Source organism: Desmodus rotundus, chromosome 9, assembly GCF_022682495.2.
Source record: "Desmodus rotundus isolate HL8 chromosome 9, HLdesRot8A.1, whole genome shotgun sequence".
Classification (NCBI taxonomy): Eukaryota; Metazoa; Chordata; class Mammalia; order Chiroptera; family Phyllostomidae; genus Desmodus; species Desmodus rotundus.
The window spans coordinates 29,565,240-29,581,479 of NC_071395.1; the positions used below are offsets into that span (position 1 = coordinate 29,565,240).

General features: G+C 44.6%; 1 protein-coding gene across 1 annotated transcript in view; it reads right to left on the reverse strand.

Moving 5' to 3' along the window:
* SH3RF1 (SH3 domain containing ring finger 1) overlaps positions 1-9,326 on the reverse strand; it is a 150,327-nt gene extending 141,001 nt beyond the window's left edge. Inside the window, exons 1-2 of the mRNA XM_053930653.2 lie at positions 9,136-9,326; positions 7,147-7,633 (exon numbers count right to left, since the gene is read on the reverse strand). Of these exons, the coding sequence (XP_053786628.1) occupies positions 7,147-7,539 (393 nt within the window). The 5' untranslated portion in view covers positions 7,540-7,633; positions 9,136-9,326. The remainder of the gene's footprint in view (positions 1-7,146; positions 7,634-9,135) is intronic.
* Between the last annotated feature and the right edge of the window lie 6,914 nt (positions 9,327-16,240).

Genomic DNA, 16,240 nt, shown 5'->3' on the forward strand with positions numbered 1-16,240 from the left:
TGTAGCAACTGAATCTTCTTCAAATCAAAAGTTCAGCTTTCGAGCGTTAGTGCTCAAACTCGTGACCAGAGACCTCGTACAAATGCCAGGACCGCTCGTGTCCCACGCTGACGTTTTTTTAAAGTGGGACTTCTTCTTTTTTCCTTTTTATTGAATGTATTAGGGTGACACGGGCTAACAGAAGTATGCAGGTTTCAGGTGCACGGCTGTACCACGCGTCACCTGTGCGCTGCGCTGTGCGTGCACCACCCCAAACCAACCACGCTGATATTCTCATTCTATTGCTACTGTATTACTGGAGGGGGCACCGCACATAAATTAAATCTGGACGTGGAGCACCACACAGGAAACTTTACTGTCACCTCTGCACAGTGATTCATTGCTTCCGTTCACTCACGACACTTTAAAGTAACGAAAACTGACTCCTGTTCGTTCATCGCTGAATTATAAAAAGTGATCATGAAGTGTTTCAAGAGCGTATTTTTTCTTACAAAAAATGCTTTAAGGAACTTATTTCCTTAGGCTAACAGAAAAATGTTTACACTTGACAGTCCTTGCCTTTCTGTGCTATATATAATGTGACTTAAAATTGATTTGCACATCCGCCTACTGCTCTTTTTCCATGTTTCACAATGCAAATAATCTACTACTTAACTGCTACCGGCAACCCTTTGAAATGGCATCTCCATTCCCTTCTCAGCTACCCCAAAAGAGCCCACTCACACATGTCTTCAAATTGGCTCTGTTTACAGCCACCCATATGTCACCATTCATGAAGCCACTGCTGCCACCCTCTAGACTAGGCGCTGGCAGGCACAAAGATGGCAAAGGACTGAAGGGCCACAAAAGGGGCTGTTGGGGCTCAGAATTCTTCTTTTTAAGGTTACTACTTTCAGAAGTCTCTGAAATTAAAAAAGGTGGATGGAGAGGAAGAGGGAGGGGGTGGGGAGGGGAGGGAGACCCACACGCTCTTCGTGACAACAGCTCTGGGAGTGTGAAGGGTCTAAGTTCCACAGGGAAGGAGCCTCACCAGCACAGCTGTCTGCAGGTGGAGTACCTCCACCACAGGTGTGCCTCACTATACCGCACGTGTGATGTTGCTCCACTGTTGCGGGTCCTCCTGAAGAATCCTGCTACAAAGTGAACTGCAGTCATTTGCCTTTTGGCCTTGAATAAAAAAGGCTTGTCATGCATTGTCTCAGGTTTGCTTAAACCATGTTAAAGCAACAGACTGGAGAGGGGATGGATCACTAAACACAGTGCGTGCCTGGCTGCAGTGGAAGAAGCAGGCGTCCTTCCTGGCAGAGGTGGAGCCAGGGGCTCCCAGAGTGGTGAGGGAGAGACCACAGGCAACAGGAAAGGAGTCAGAGATAGGGACTGACAGAGTACCCTACCTTCATGCCTTTTTTTTTTTTGTACTTGTTTTTATTCTTCCCTGCATGAGCCCAGAGACTAATTATGGGTCAAAAAGAACAACTTGGGAAAGAAACCTGGGTAAGCAATTTAAGGAAGGAAAGTGGATCGGCATGCACCCTACTGTCCCTCTCCCGCTTCTCTTCTACCATTTCTCCCACCTCCCCCTCTTAAAATGCAGACCATACCTGCAAGACAAGGCAATGCAATGAAGGAAGGCAGGGAAGTGAATACACTACAGAGGTTCCACACCAGCTGATGCTGGAGCTGGGGTGAGGGGCTGAAGCCAGGGAACCAGGGAGCAGAGGCGGGACTTCTCACAGACTAGCAGAACAGCAGGGACTAACTAAAGCAAAACCAGATTTTTCTCTCCTTTTCCTCTCTTTTCCTGCCCAGCTAGCAACAATAAAATGATTTTCCCTTCCTGTCCGCTCCTTCAGTCACCCAGAGAAATGACACAGGGAAAGAGGGCAGCCCCCAGGGGTAGCCAAAGAGAATGGACATTCATCAGGCTGTTTCTCACAGGTCAAGAACCAAAATAACTGAACTCAGGCCCCCATTCTGTGTAGCCCTATATCCAAACAACACATCCACTGGGTGACCTTTCAAATTTCTTTTCAATTACTTTGGTTCTTGTCACCCCAAATAGAAAGGATAATATTCCTTTGTGAGGAAAGCTGATACTTTAATAATAATAATTATACTAGTAATAATATATCCATATATTGACTTCATAATTTTCAAAATGTTTGCATATCAGTTCGTGCATTTATCCACAAAACCACCTACAAACAGGGATACAGATTGAGAGGGAACAACACAAAGGGGTTAAGCACATATCAGCTGTTGGGAGAATGTTCACCCAAGGATCCTTATTGGGTGATTAGAATTCGCATCACTCGCTCACTCACGCATGCGTTCACACATCCATTCATTCTGGTATGGGTTGAACGGTGTCCTCCAAAGAGGTAAGTTCAAGTCTGAACCCCCAGTATCTATGAATGTGACCTTATTCGGAAACAGGGTCTAGCAGATGTAGCCAAGTTTAGATGAAGTCCCGTTAGTTTAGCGTGACTGGTGTCCTCCTAAGAGGGAAACTTTGGGACACGAACAACAGTGTGGCGACTGCCAGGGAGAGGGGGGTCAGGGGAGGTAGTGGAGGGGATAGGGGGATGAATGGTGATGGACAGACTTGACTTGACTTGGGTGGGGAACACAGGAGACAGTGTACCCCTGTATGAATTTGCTAACCAGTGTCACAATTTCTCAAGCTTACTGTACCTCGGGAGTAAAGAGCACAGCCGGGCTGGACCCACTGCAGTCTATGGAAAAACCGGGACTGAAGAGACTGGCAGGGGAGAGAGGGGCCACTCCATGGGCTGAACTTTAGGAATACGCCCTTAGTTAGTGTGTTACTTTGCTGGGGCAGCCGTAACAAAATCCCACAGGTAGGCTGGCTTTAGCAACAGACACTTGCTCAGTTCTGGAGGCTAGAAGTCTAAGATTACGTGCTGGCAGGGTTGGGTGCTTTTGAAGGCCTCTCTCTTTCACTTGTAGATAACCCTCTTCTCCATGTGTCTTCACAGGGTCTTCCCTCTGTGTCTCTCTGTGTCTTAATCTCCTTTCATGTAAGGATAACACTCATATTATGGATTAGGCACCATCGTATACACTCATTTTACCTTCACCACCTCTTTACAGGTGCTATCCCCAAACACAGGCAAATTTTGAGGTACTGGGGGATAGGACTTCAACTTCTGAATTCTGGGGGCTATGATTCAGCCCATAACAGTCAGCAATAGGGAGAGGGAGAGAAAGGAGGTGTGGGTATGACTGGAGAAATCGAAGCACACACAGCATTTGCTGGAGAAAAGAAATTGCGCCCGTGTTCCCCCATATCCAGAATGCCCTGCCTTTCCTCTGCCTCCCAGTGCTTTGGCACCAAGCTCCACTTCTGTTCTGAAGCCTTGCTGATCACCTCAGTCCTACGATCTGTCTTCCTCATTCTAAGTGCAGAGCCCGTACTCGCTATACCACTCATCTGGCCCTGAGCCCCATGTGGCCTTTTTTAAAAAAGATTTATTTGTTTATTTTTAGAGAGGCGGGGAAAAAGGGAGAAAGTGAAAGAGAAAAACATCCATCGGTCGCCTCTCACACGCTCCCAACCTGGGACCTGGCTGGCAACTCAGGCATGGGCTCTGTCTGGGAACTGAACCAGTGACCCTTCAGTTAGCAAGACAATACCCAACCCACTGAGCCACACCAGCCAGGGTGTCTTGAGGCGGCTGTTGATGCCTTGCACATTACTGCATTTGAGGCCTCGTCTTAGAGGTCGCTATCCACTCCCTTGCTTAGTTCACATTCCCCTCTCATTAGTTCTTTCTAAGAGCCATACCCTGTCCCACTATAAGTCAGGGCCTTTGGAATACTCTTCCCCTCTGCCCCTTTGATTGTCCAGTCCCATCTCAACTAATAATACACTTCCCCCTTTAGACCTCAGCTCAAATGCCTCTTCTTCAAGGAAGTTTTTGAAGATCACACACACACAGACACACACATGCAATTTACCCTCACACTTAGCACAGGTCCTTCTCCTATCCTCTCTCCAGCTCTCAATCATTAACACGTATCATGTTTAATTACCTACCTGCATTGTTACTGTTCCTGTGTGTCCCTCCTACGATACTGACACACACTCATAAATTCCTAACCAGACTCTGTATCTGGTTTGTCCCTCACTATCTATCCAGCACCCAGGGCAGGGCCGGGCATCTAAGGGCTCAGCAAATACTTGTTAGATTAATAAAAATGGTAAGTGGTGTGTAAATTAGTGTAAATCAGGGGCTATGTGATGTATTTTTGCCGAACAGACTCACTCTGAGGTGCAGGCAGTGTGAAATCACTAGGTAATAACGTAGAGAGATGCGTGTATGCACAGAGATCCTGAACACGGGGGCCACACAGAGAAAGCCGAAATTTAGCTATCCTAGTAGGTCGTAATCCACAGGAATTACTTAAATACACTTTCCATATCTCATTTTGTATGTACATATGAAATCTATCCTCTGCAGGTATTTTTTTGTCCATGAAACAGATACCTATAGTCACCTTCTCCCTGTGGCTCATTCCACAGCTTGACTTTGGCTTAAAACCAACAGCAATTCTTTACTTGGGGTAAAGAACTGACGGATTCCCCTAGTGACTCCAATCCAACACTTTTTCATTTTCTTCTTCATATTAGACAGGAAACACTAAAATTCTGGGAACAAGATGTGTGTCACACATTGGAAATGTTCGTATCTGCTGATAACACTCACTCTACCTCGGCTAAACACATGAGGAAGCCACATGGTCACAACCTAACGGATCACAGAACATAACTAATAAACTGAAGCAACATTCCACATGTTATCACTTTCAGCTTCGCGCAACATGTGGAAAGAGGCTCACGCCCTGCCTGGTCATGTCAGAACATCTAAGGGAGGAGGATGCACGTTTGGGATTTATTATGGTCACTCACCTCAGAAAGTGTCCGAGGGAGTGCATTACAACCTCCACGTGTCTGTACCTTACAGATTTCTTACTTTTTAAAGGAGTATTTTCTGAGACGGTTTGACCTTTCAGATGCTTGGACTATTTGTGTAGCCTGGTTGTTCTGAATACTTGAAAATAAAAGGTCCTAGTAATCACTAATGACAAATTATTTTAGACTAGAAAAAGACTAGTCTTTTTATAAGAATCACAGCCTATGCATCGACTCAGATAACTGGAGAACTTGGCTGTTTCGATCTCCACACTCTGTGCCGCCCCAAAGTAACAGGCACCATCTCCTGTTTTATAGACCCCAGCTAGTCTATACAAGCTACAAGGCTCAAGTTCTGTTGCCCTTCTTGGTGAGTAGCTTTTCTCATGCTAAAGAAAAAAACATGAAGTAAATTAGGAAAAGCCAGAAAAATAATACTAACATCATCAAAATCTCACAAAAATTTACCTAAGAAAAGTGAAACTCAACTCTGGGAGCTTAGCAGTGCAAATAAATGAACATTACAACATTACCTAGTCAATTTTTGTTAGAAAGAAAATGTTAATTTGAATGCTTGAGCCTTATTAATTCCTTTTCATCAGGAATCAAGCCCTCGATGTATTTCTCACAACAGGTAAGGCCATGTGTCAACCACTAAGATACTTCTATTCATAGCCAGAAGCTATGCCTTCTCTGGTATAATTAATGAGGAAACAAAATCTTTCCAAAGCAGCAAAATCTACTGCCTAGTTAAGCTAGGCAGGCCTGGGTCAGGTGTCTCAGAAACGATCAACTACGTCACTGATCTGTGGTTAAAATATTGACGAATACATATCCACTAATCAAGGTACGGGTAAACTCCATAAGATAAAGGAAGTCTAAGAAAAGTGTTATATGCAGATCAATTTCTCAACATGGGGGCTTCAAATATAGAAAGAAAACCTCCCTAAGCCAAAGTTGTTGCTGTCTTTAAAAAAAAAAGTGTTAATTACATATACATCAAAAGAAATCTGATAAGCCCAGTGATGAAACTGTTTTCTAGTGATTAAAATGCTTTACATACTTTACATCTAGTGATGTAAATACTTTTATATCATTTTAAAAGATGAACTGAGAAGGAAGTAAGGGAATGATTACAGGGCTGTTAGTTGTAATAGTGATCTGATAGTCACATGTGTGAATGTACATTCCCTAATACTGTCCCAATGGGCTGTTCCTACATTAAAGAAGCCAGTTTTGTGTGTATATACTACAAATACTTGAAAAACATATATTCTCATCCAGATTTGCTGTTTTTTAAAAATGTATTTTATCAGTTTGGCCGATTACCAAAATTGTTTACTCCAACACAAACTGAATTGTTTTCACTGTCTGATGTCCACAACTACTTTTTATTTTCACACAGATGAGAGAAGCATGTCTTATTGTTGTGCCATCACCCACAACATAAATTCAGATTTACCCAAAATACCTTTCTTTCTAGAAATTTAAGTTGTGGTAACTGTCCAAATATTTAGCTTCACTTAAAATTATTTCAGTCCAAACCCAAAACCCAAGAAAAATCATTTTAATGGAATGTTTCATTATACCCCCTGTAAAATCCAACATAAAAGCCAGATTCTCTTGCTTTTTAGCATAGTCCTAAATGACATTTCGTTGCTACGGCAACGAAACTCTGCTACCTGTGGCCATGATTTGTTAAGAATTCCTCCAACCAGTAAATTCTGTGCTGTGCATTCATAAAACCAACAGAATGGCTTTAAGCAACATAAAAATTAAGGCTTGACTTCATACTTATGATTTATCCCCACACATAGTTATAACATGTATACACAAATGTACACCTACCTACATAATTATGGCTCTCCCAAATCCATCAAAGTGGTAAAACGATAACAAATTTTCATTTTCAAGTGGGCACAAAAAAAATGCTGTGTGATAAATTTCATTGAATTGCTACTTGTTTCCCAAAATTTATTTTAAAAGATCATAGAGACTGGAGAGAATTTAAAAACAAGCAAATTTATTATTTATCTCCAATCGCCTTTCAAAAGGAGAAAAAAAACATCCTGAAGCATAATTTCCTATCTGTTATGGTAAGTGTGGCTTCTTTAGCGATAAGCTGATTTAGAAAACATCAAGTCAGAGAATAAAGAAAAAATGTGGTCATTACCACCGTTATTTATCAAACTGCTCTGCAGGCTACTCACCCTCACTGGGGGGCTCCAGGCTTGCACCCGTGGCTGCTGTCCACCCTGGGAGCCCTGCAGATCCTTTGAGCTACAGTTAGCCACAGAGCTGGTCTGCACTCTCAGTGCATTTGCGCAGTTCGTCCCACTGCCCCCACCAGGGCCAGGCTTCCAAGGCCTCTGCTTGATACCATCCAGAAGTCTGACCAGCAGGATGTTACTTGGAAGCTCCTCAACACCCGAGCCAACGAGAGTCCTGCACTCGGGACATCGGAGTTCATTTCGGGAGCCTACGATCCCCAGCAAACATCGTTTGCAGAACGTGTGTTGGCAGGGCAAAACCTTGGCGGAAGCATCAAGCCGCTCTAGACACACAGGACACTCCAAAAGATCCAGCAAGGCAGACTCATCCATGTTTATCTAGTTTACTGAGAAAAGGCTTCAGAAATATTCATAGTTGTACGCAGCCCTTAAAGTGATTCATGTAACATCCATTTCAGACTTTGCTCTGGAGTCACGGGGGAGAAGGAAAAAAGACAAAAAATTAGTGTTGTTCTCTGGGGAAAAGGTTCACAGAGGAGCCAAGAACCAAAAAGTACACAAAAGTGCTTCCTCTGAATAGTGCAGCTTTGCTTTGGAATGTGGTTCCTGAACTCCAAAGTCAACCATTAAAAACAAAACAGGCTTTTAAAAACAATTCAAAATTAATTCCTAGCAATATTTAGGATTTTCTGTGCAGAAAAGCTATGAGGTACCATCAGGATTCCTGCAATAAATAGGATTTATGAAATGCAATAAAGACCATAATTTCTTCAGTTCTCAAAGTGATATTAGCTGCCTTAATAAAGTCCTCAACTCATGAGAAGCTGAACAGAAGCAACTAAAGTTTCCTCCACCTGAAATTACTTTTAAATCCAACAAAATTCCCAATTTTAGTGTTTAAGAAAAACCATGCCTCATGTGATCACTTGTGGTAAATGATCCCAATATTAAATACATGTGTTTCTTCACTGGCCTTAAAAATAGAACTGTTTAATGTTGCCCAACCAATTTCAGCTGAAGGTTGTGACAATTCTAAAGGACACAACTAAAGACCTGCTTGAAAGCAGCTGAAATATACCAGCACCCTTTAGAGCACACTCGGAAACGGATTTCTGAACGGCCTGTCCTAATCCCATTCAGAAAATCTGGCAAAATTATCACCCAAAGAATCTGACAATGGAATGCTGGACGGAAAACTGGGCATCATATGAAAACGGGGCCATTCAGAAAAAGCCTTTAAACCAGCGACTGCGCCGCTCTCCCACCACCACGAAAATGAATGTAACTGTGAATGTCTGGGGGTGGGGGTGGGGGGGCGGTGAAAGGTTTTGCTGGGAGTACTAACAGCTGTTCTTGACAGTCGCGGCGGGGGGAGCCCAGGCTGCGCCCCTCTCCCACGCCGCCCAGCACAGGTACTCCAGACCCGCAGGGAGGCGCGGCGGCGCGGACACACCCCGGGGCCAGGTGTCGCGGGCACCCGCAGGGAAGGGTGCCCGGCTGGGGCTGCGGCCCGGCCGGTGCCCGAACGCGGATCTCATTCAACAGCCGCATCTCCGCTTCCCTTAGAGTCAGGCCGGGCACCAAATTCCCCCCCCAGCTGGAAGTTTTCAAGGACTTAGAAATAGATCGAACCCTTAAGTTGCGAAAGTCTGCCCCACCAAGTGCCACCAGGAAACAGCTATCACCCCGCAGAGAGGAGGCGGGCGTCCCCCGAGACGCGCAGCCAGCGGAGAGCGGGGGGGACGCTGGGCTGCGCCGGAGACTTCGGCACGGAGCCCGGGCAGCTTCCTGCCGGGAGGAGGCTGCGAGGCCGCGGGCTCCGCTCCCGCACGTCCCGGCTCCGGGCCCACCGGGACCCGAGGGTGGGGGGCGGAGAGCGTGATCGGCGTGGAGGGAAGGAGAAGGGGACGCCCCGACCACCGCCTTCGGCGCCGCGAGGCTCTGCCCGCGCCGGTCCCCGCGACCTACCTCGCGCCTCGGTTCCTCCTCTTTGTTCGCGGCCCCGCAGCGCGGGCTGCAGCCGATGCGGATGCGGCCCCGCGGCGCCCGCGGCTCGCTGTGCCTCTGACGCGGCGGCCGCACCGGAGACTCCTTTCCGCTGCCCCCTCACGCGCGCACTCACACGCCGCCGCCGCCTCCCACTTTCCCAGCCGAAGAGGGCGGAGGAAGCGGAGGAGGAGGAGAAGGAGGCCGGGCCGCAGCCTGCGCCCTGGGCGCGAGGGGCCGCGCTGCACCACAGCGCCTCCCCTCGGAGCAGCCGGCGTCTAGGTACCTGGGCGAGGCCCCTGCCACCCCGGGGCCGCGACGGGGGCTGCGGGGCACCGAGGCGCTCGCTGCAAGGGCCGGGAGTTCGGGAAACGGGGGCCCCAAGGGGTTGTGAGGGGGCAAACATGGGGGCACACGCCCGTAAAATGAAGCCACAGGCGGGGAGAGCCTGGGGGAGCGGCGGGTGAATAAAGGAGGAAGGGGCCGGGGCCGGTGGTGGCCCCCCGCCGGCCGGCGGTGCGGGAGGGGCTGGGTCCCAGGAGAGGGCGGGAGCAGCCCGGGCGGAAACTGATCGCACCCGGGTAGGCTTCTGTTTGCCCAGCCCAGGAGAGACACTGCGTAGGGTTACACTCAAATGCGACCCTTTCGGCCCGAGGAAGGCATGTTGAATCAATCCGTAGGGCGGACAGTCCCGGGGCAGGTGTCCACCGGCCGATTTCCGGGGCCACCGCCTTCCAGTGTTGCTCCCCCATCGATCGGCCCGCATCCGGGCACCACCCTGGCTCCCCAGGGACACACACCTGACCAACAGGGGGGATTGCTGATCCAGACACTCAAAATGGGAAGGGAGAGGAGCTGGGGAAACGGGAGTGTGGGTTCAAAACCCAACCTTGGGAGGCCCTGTTCTACCTGCCGTTAATGGGGAAAATTCAAAGTCTGACCTCAGGTGAGCTGGCACGCAAAGCTAACTGAGAGGCGCCTGTTTATCTCAGCCTGGGAGGCAGCCATAACCATCCCTGTAATCTTTGTTTTGGTTGCCCCGGGCACACACCTGTAAACTCTGAAAAGTAGTTTTGAAAAACAAGTTGTCCACAGGTTTAGTGTTGCTTTTCAGACTCAACTCAGAGAGAACAACAAGTTAAAATTTTGTCTCAACCTAGTCATTATTCTGCTTGCATATACCATCAATTTACAAAACGTTATCCAGATACTTTTCCTAGGTGTGCAGAAACTAGGAAGAATAAGGGAAAATGTTACAGACAGTATGTAAGAAAGCCCTGCCTGGCTCGCGACCACACTGACATTTCTAAAGGGAGTCAGATCAGTGTCTGCTCTCCAGACAGGGCCACAGCTAAACCATTCGAGACAAACGAGAATCACCTAAGTAAGAAAAATCGAAACAGCTAACAATTGTCAGTCATTCACTGTATGCCAATCAGTGTGCTGAACATTTTACGTGGATTAATCCAATCCTCACGCACCCCTATGCATCATTCCTCCTTCGCTTTGTCCTGAGTGGATTCACATGCTGAGAGTCATACTGTATGATACCAGCAATAATAGCCCACTTCCCCCTCCATTAGAAGTGAGCAAATGCACATGCCCTTGTGCTGAGAAAGACAAGGGGAGAAAAGTACAGAACAGAGAATTTTTAGTCCAATAAGCTACAAACAAGGCACTCTGAAAAGTGACTGCTTACCCCCATACCAGTGTTTCTGGAACTGTGCAGATGAAGGGGAAGCTTACAACCAGTAAACAGGTCAATATTATTATACACAGTTGATAGTCATTAAAACTGAAGCTCCAATATGTTCACATCATCCCCAGGGCACACAGTGAGTAATTCTGAACCGAGACACAACCTTGTGTCTCTGGATTCCAAGTCCAGTTTTCTTCCTGCCATTCCCAAGACCAATCTTTTGCACAACAGCACCCCAGACAGAGCTGAGTGCACATGATCTCCTTCCAAGGGAAAAGCCATACTGTTAATCACATAATTACTCTGGAGAGCAAGGGACAATTTTTGTTTTGTTCTTATTTTATTTTTTGTTTGTATTTAGAACATTAGCACAAGGCCATGGATGGTGTATGGTACAGCTCTTAAGATTCGGCATGAAAATCAACAGTCGCACCCATTATCAAAGAAGTGAAGACCATGTGCCCAAGACTACAGGGATCAAAGGAGCTTGTCCATGAATATTATCTGGGACATGGCTGCAGCTCTTTGAACATCCCTAGGCCCAGTTCACGCTATTTTTCAGAATACAACTCTTTCATTAGCCTTAATCACTCCAGCTGTGAAATGAAGTTTTAGGCAAAGTACTTTAACCTCTTGAGCCATCTTCCCTTTGTCGAATGGTGAGAAACTAATACCTTTCTTAGACTGCGGCCGGAGGAGTCAACAAGACAATGTGCTGGCCCTCTGCAATCGGTCCATCTCTGTTAGAGAAGATAGACCATCGTTGGCATTACCTGCCAAGAACCACCCAGGCTGAGTTATACTGAACAAAACCCTTTTCTTTCCCACGGTCTGAAAAAACATCTGAGACAACACTCTTAATTGCAGAATCCTGTCAAGAGAATACAATATCGGTAAAGGTACACGTGGGGAATGAGATGTTCATCTTGCCATTTCTGAGAACTGAACATGAAGGAAAGAATGTAAGCGTGATATACTGATGGCCCCTGTGACTTCTATTAGATACATGAAAAAATATAAACACACCCTGTTCATAATAATGATGGCTTGGATTTACACAGTTTTTATCCTCCCAAGACTTCAAAGTACTTTCATATACGTTATCTCATTTATCTTCTCGGCATCCCTCTGAAGCTGCAAACACAGATATAATCATCCCCATGTTGCAGATGGGAAAAAATGAGGTGTAGAGAAGTTATTGCTCTTACTGATGACATTCAGACACAAATCAGGCTTTTAAATTCCCAGTCTAGAGCACTCTTTGGTTAAGCTTTGCTATCATACTCATACACGCATATGTCTGACCACCATTTTCCTTCAAAACTAATTCCTCTTCCAGCTGCCATGATAATGGTAAATAGCAGCACTGTTTACCCAGTTGTTTAAACGAGAAACGTAGGGCTCATCTTTGATTTCTTCCTTTCTTCCTCCTCATCCCTCTCCATCAATGAGCCTGCCAGCTAACCCCCAAAATATATTTCAGTTTCTACCCACTTCCCTTTGCCTTCACTGCACCTTTATTTAAGCCATCATCACTCTTCACTTCTGTCCCTCCTAACCAGCCTTTCTGCTTTCATTTCTGTCTCCCGACAATCTTCGCCTGAATATAGTAACATTTCATAGCAAGCTACAAAAATGGAATAACAGATTACGTTACTTCCTTGCTCAAAACTCATCAATTTCTTCCCATCACACTTGCAATCAAATGGTTTCCATGTCCTGCAAGACCTTAATCACCTGGGCCCTGGGCTATTATGCTCGACCACAGCACTGTATAATTTTTTTTTCACTGTCTAATTTTTGATTCTTTACTTATTGTCTGTGCTCCTTACCTGAATATAAGATCCCTGAAGGCATGGCCTGGGTCTGTCTTCTTCATCACGGTGTCCTTCATAGCCAATCCATATGGGTACCAGAGAATAATTCTCAAATAAGGAATGAATCAAGTACAGAATTATATTTTTTCCATCCTAAAGCTACATATGTACTTAGTACTTCACTGTCCTTAGATAGGAAATCAGGCAATGTTCCAAATTCTGTTGAAAGTCTTATAATCTATCAATCAATATGTTTTTATGTGGAAGATGAAGAAACATGATTCTTCCTATTACTTTTTTTAAAATTGACTTGAGAGAGAGACAGAGAGAGAGAGAGAGGAAGGGGGAGAGAAAGAGAAATATTGATTTGTTGTCCCACTATTTATGCACTCATTGGTTGGTTCTTATATGTGCCCTGACCAGGGATCAAACCCACAACTTTGGCATATGGAGATGATGCTCTAACCACTTGAGCTATCCAACCTCTTTTGTTTCACAGTTAAGCTGGAGAAAAAGCTAAATGCCATCTATGGAACACAGAACATAAAGGCAATGCCAGTTTGTCTTCCCAGGTATAGTTAATGGTGTCACCATACACTTCTCAAGCAAGCAAGCAAATGCAGTTATTTCCAATTCCTTTTTCTGTGTATGCTTGCCCCCCAACCTCCCATCCAGACAGATGATCCAGAGACCATCAGGAGTGCTTCTTAAATCTGTCCCTTCCTCCCAATCCTAATTTCAGGTCTGTTTATCTCCTGCCTGGACACTAACTACTTTCCCTGCTCCTGGTCTCTGTAAGGTACTTGTTTCTAGAGAGATCTTTGGAGTCAAAGGTTTCTCCATTTACTAAATGATCTTCAGGCATGTTTCTAGTCTTCTGTACCTTAGTTTCCCCTGTCAAAAGGGAATAATGCTACCACCTACCTCAGGGTTTTTATGGCAATTTCACATAAGTTAATAAAAACAGAATGTCTGGAACCAAGCCCAACACATGGTAAGTGCTTCATAAAGGATAGTTAATATCACTCTTTTTGTTAGAATCTAGCTACAATCTTGGGTCCACTACCTGTTAACTGAATGACTTTGCAAATTAATTTTCTGAGTCTCAACGTCCTTAGGTACACAAATGGACATAATGTTCTCCACTTTAAAAGCTTGTTGTAAGAAAAATAATGACAAAACTCATTGAAAAATCTAGCACAGTATCTTTCTGGCACTATTTCTTTCCTGCCTCCTTTTCTATGTATCTATCTGCATCTGTTTCCGTACATAGTTAGAGAGTGGATTGGATTATCTCTAAGGTTCTTTCCAGCATTAAATGTTTATCTCCATCTAACTGCATAAAACACCCAAAGGCAATGAAATCCTCTTGTAAAAAGCCAAGTGGTCCTGAGGTGCCCTAGTTGTCAGGAAAGTGGGCTCCTAGCAGTAAGCATCAGGCAGACCCAAAGAAGCTATTTTGGTCTACAGGAGTGGGAAGGTGGTGAGAACTCCACTGTCTGCCCCCCCCAAAAAAAATATCTGAGCAGATGGCATATTTATGGGCACTCCCCAAGGATTTCATTTCAATTGGAATAGATGATAGGAGATGAGTGGGAGGTAACTGAACTGCATTTTCCTCCAGCCTTCTCGAAACAGGTCTGAATATTTGAGGAGCTGTTTGACAGGGGAATACTTGGGGAGAGCTGGAGTTCTCTAAACTGACTAAATCCAGCTCTGCCTCCAGGGAGTGGTTCTGGAGGGTTAGTGTAGTCAGCATCACCTGCAAAGCTCCTTAAAAATGCAGACACTCCAGCGTCCTCCCTAGATATTCTTACTTAGTAGGTCTAGCGTGGGTTCAAGAATCACATGGTTCTAATATAGGAGATGCTGGGACTATAATTTGAGAAATGCTAACCTAGAGTCACCCAGAGGCGCGTTAAAAGGGGGTTACCCCAGGCGCTGACCACGGAAGCAACATGAGGCCCTGTAGGGGTTCAGTTTTGTTGAGAAGGTTATGGGAGCTTAGAGCTGGGGAAACTAGGAGAGCCATTGAGTGCTGCCACCTCCATGCATTCCGGTCTGCCCCCTTCCTAGTCCACTCCACCATGCAGTGCTTGGCTTCTGCTCTTAATAAATACTGGACAGGGTTTCTACAATATCATTTTTAAAGGGAGCTAAAACATTAGCCTGTCCAGAGAAACACATGTGGCAGGCCCCCAAGTTACCTAAAAGTAGACCAGGGTCACCCACATCAAGCCTCAGAAGGTCCTTTGCTTAGTATTGTTAAATTTCAGTGATAACATGACTAAAACTTAGGTGCCCCTAGTACATGTCTGACCCAAGTTTAAACATAAATTTAACCCATACAAGGAAAATTGAATAGGATTTCTTCCTTTCTATTAAAAATATTTGCTCTTGTCAAATTCTATTGTCATTTAAAAAGTTTAAACCTTGAAGTGGTCTTTTTGCTTCTAAGCAAACTTTACCTAACCCACACTATTAGAGAGAGAGAGTAGGAAAACATCTGACCAACAGACTTTATCTGACCAACTTTGGGAAATGAAATTCCATAATCTTTCTTTGTAACCCACCTTTATATATTAAAGATTGTTTATCAATTTTCAGACTTCTTTTTTCCTGATCAAATTAAAGATAAATGTTGACTTTCCTAATGTATTTAAATAGGCCAGCTTACACATACGCACACACACACAGAAAATGTGATGAATTCACTGGAGACTCATCACATATGATCCATGTTTCTTTTTTCAACGTAATTGTCAGCAAAAGATATGGGTCTTTCTCAATTTTTCCACCCTAACTCACATACAAGCCTATTTTCTGTGATTTCATAATAAATAAAAATATCACGTCATAACATTTTCTTTTATCTGTAGCATACCACTTCACCTTCTCTCTTTCTGACTCCTAAATAAATGTATATTTATTCATCTTCCTAAGAACATAATTGTCATGACACCGGATACTTCTCATGCTGCACTTCAGATTTGTTTTTCTGAAACCTTACCTGAATTCAAAGTGGTTTTCCTCCTTTCACTGCAATCAGTTTCCTATCCTTCTGCCCCACATTACCTCAACCTATGCCGCCAGGATGTCCACCCCGATCTTCACATCGTTCTCACAGAATTTCTGTCCTCACAGCTTCTTGACATGTGTGTGTCATGTGTGTGTGTATCAGGCAAGTATGTAAAGTTTATCATTTTTAAAGTAATAAACATGGGGGGAGGGGTGGGAGGAAAAGAGACAATTGTACTTGCAATAATTCAAAAATTAATAAATAATAAATAAACATAATTTTTAAATTAAAATTTCATCATTTTATGCTTTATACATAATTGCATAGAATACCAAAAAATTTATCGTAAAACATTCTCCATGTAAATTACATAATAAATGATAAAAATGCTGAATAACTCATCAAAAAATGTATTCATGGTTGATGTTAACAAATTAGACCTAAGCACAGCAGTATAGAAGGTAGGTTTTAATCATCTCACTCAGAATAATCCCTTTTCTCTGTAATTCAAATGAGTAGCTACAAAGGTTTTTTGTTTTGTTTTGTTTTTAA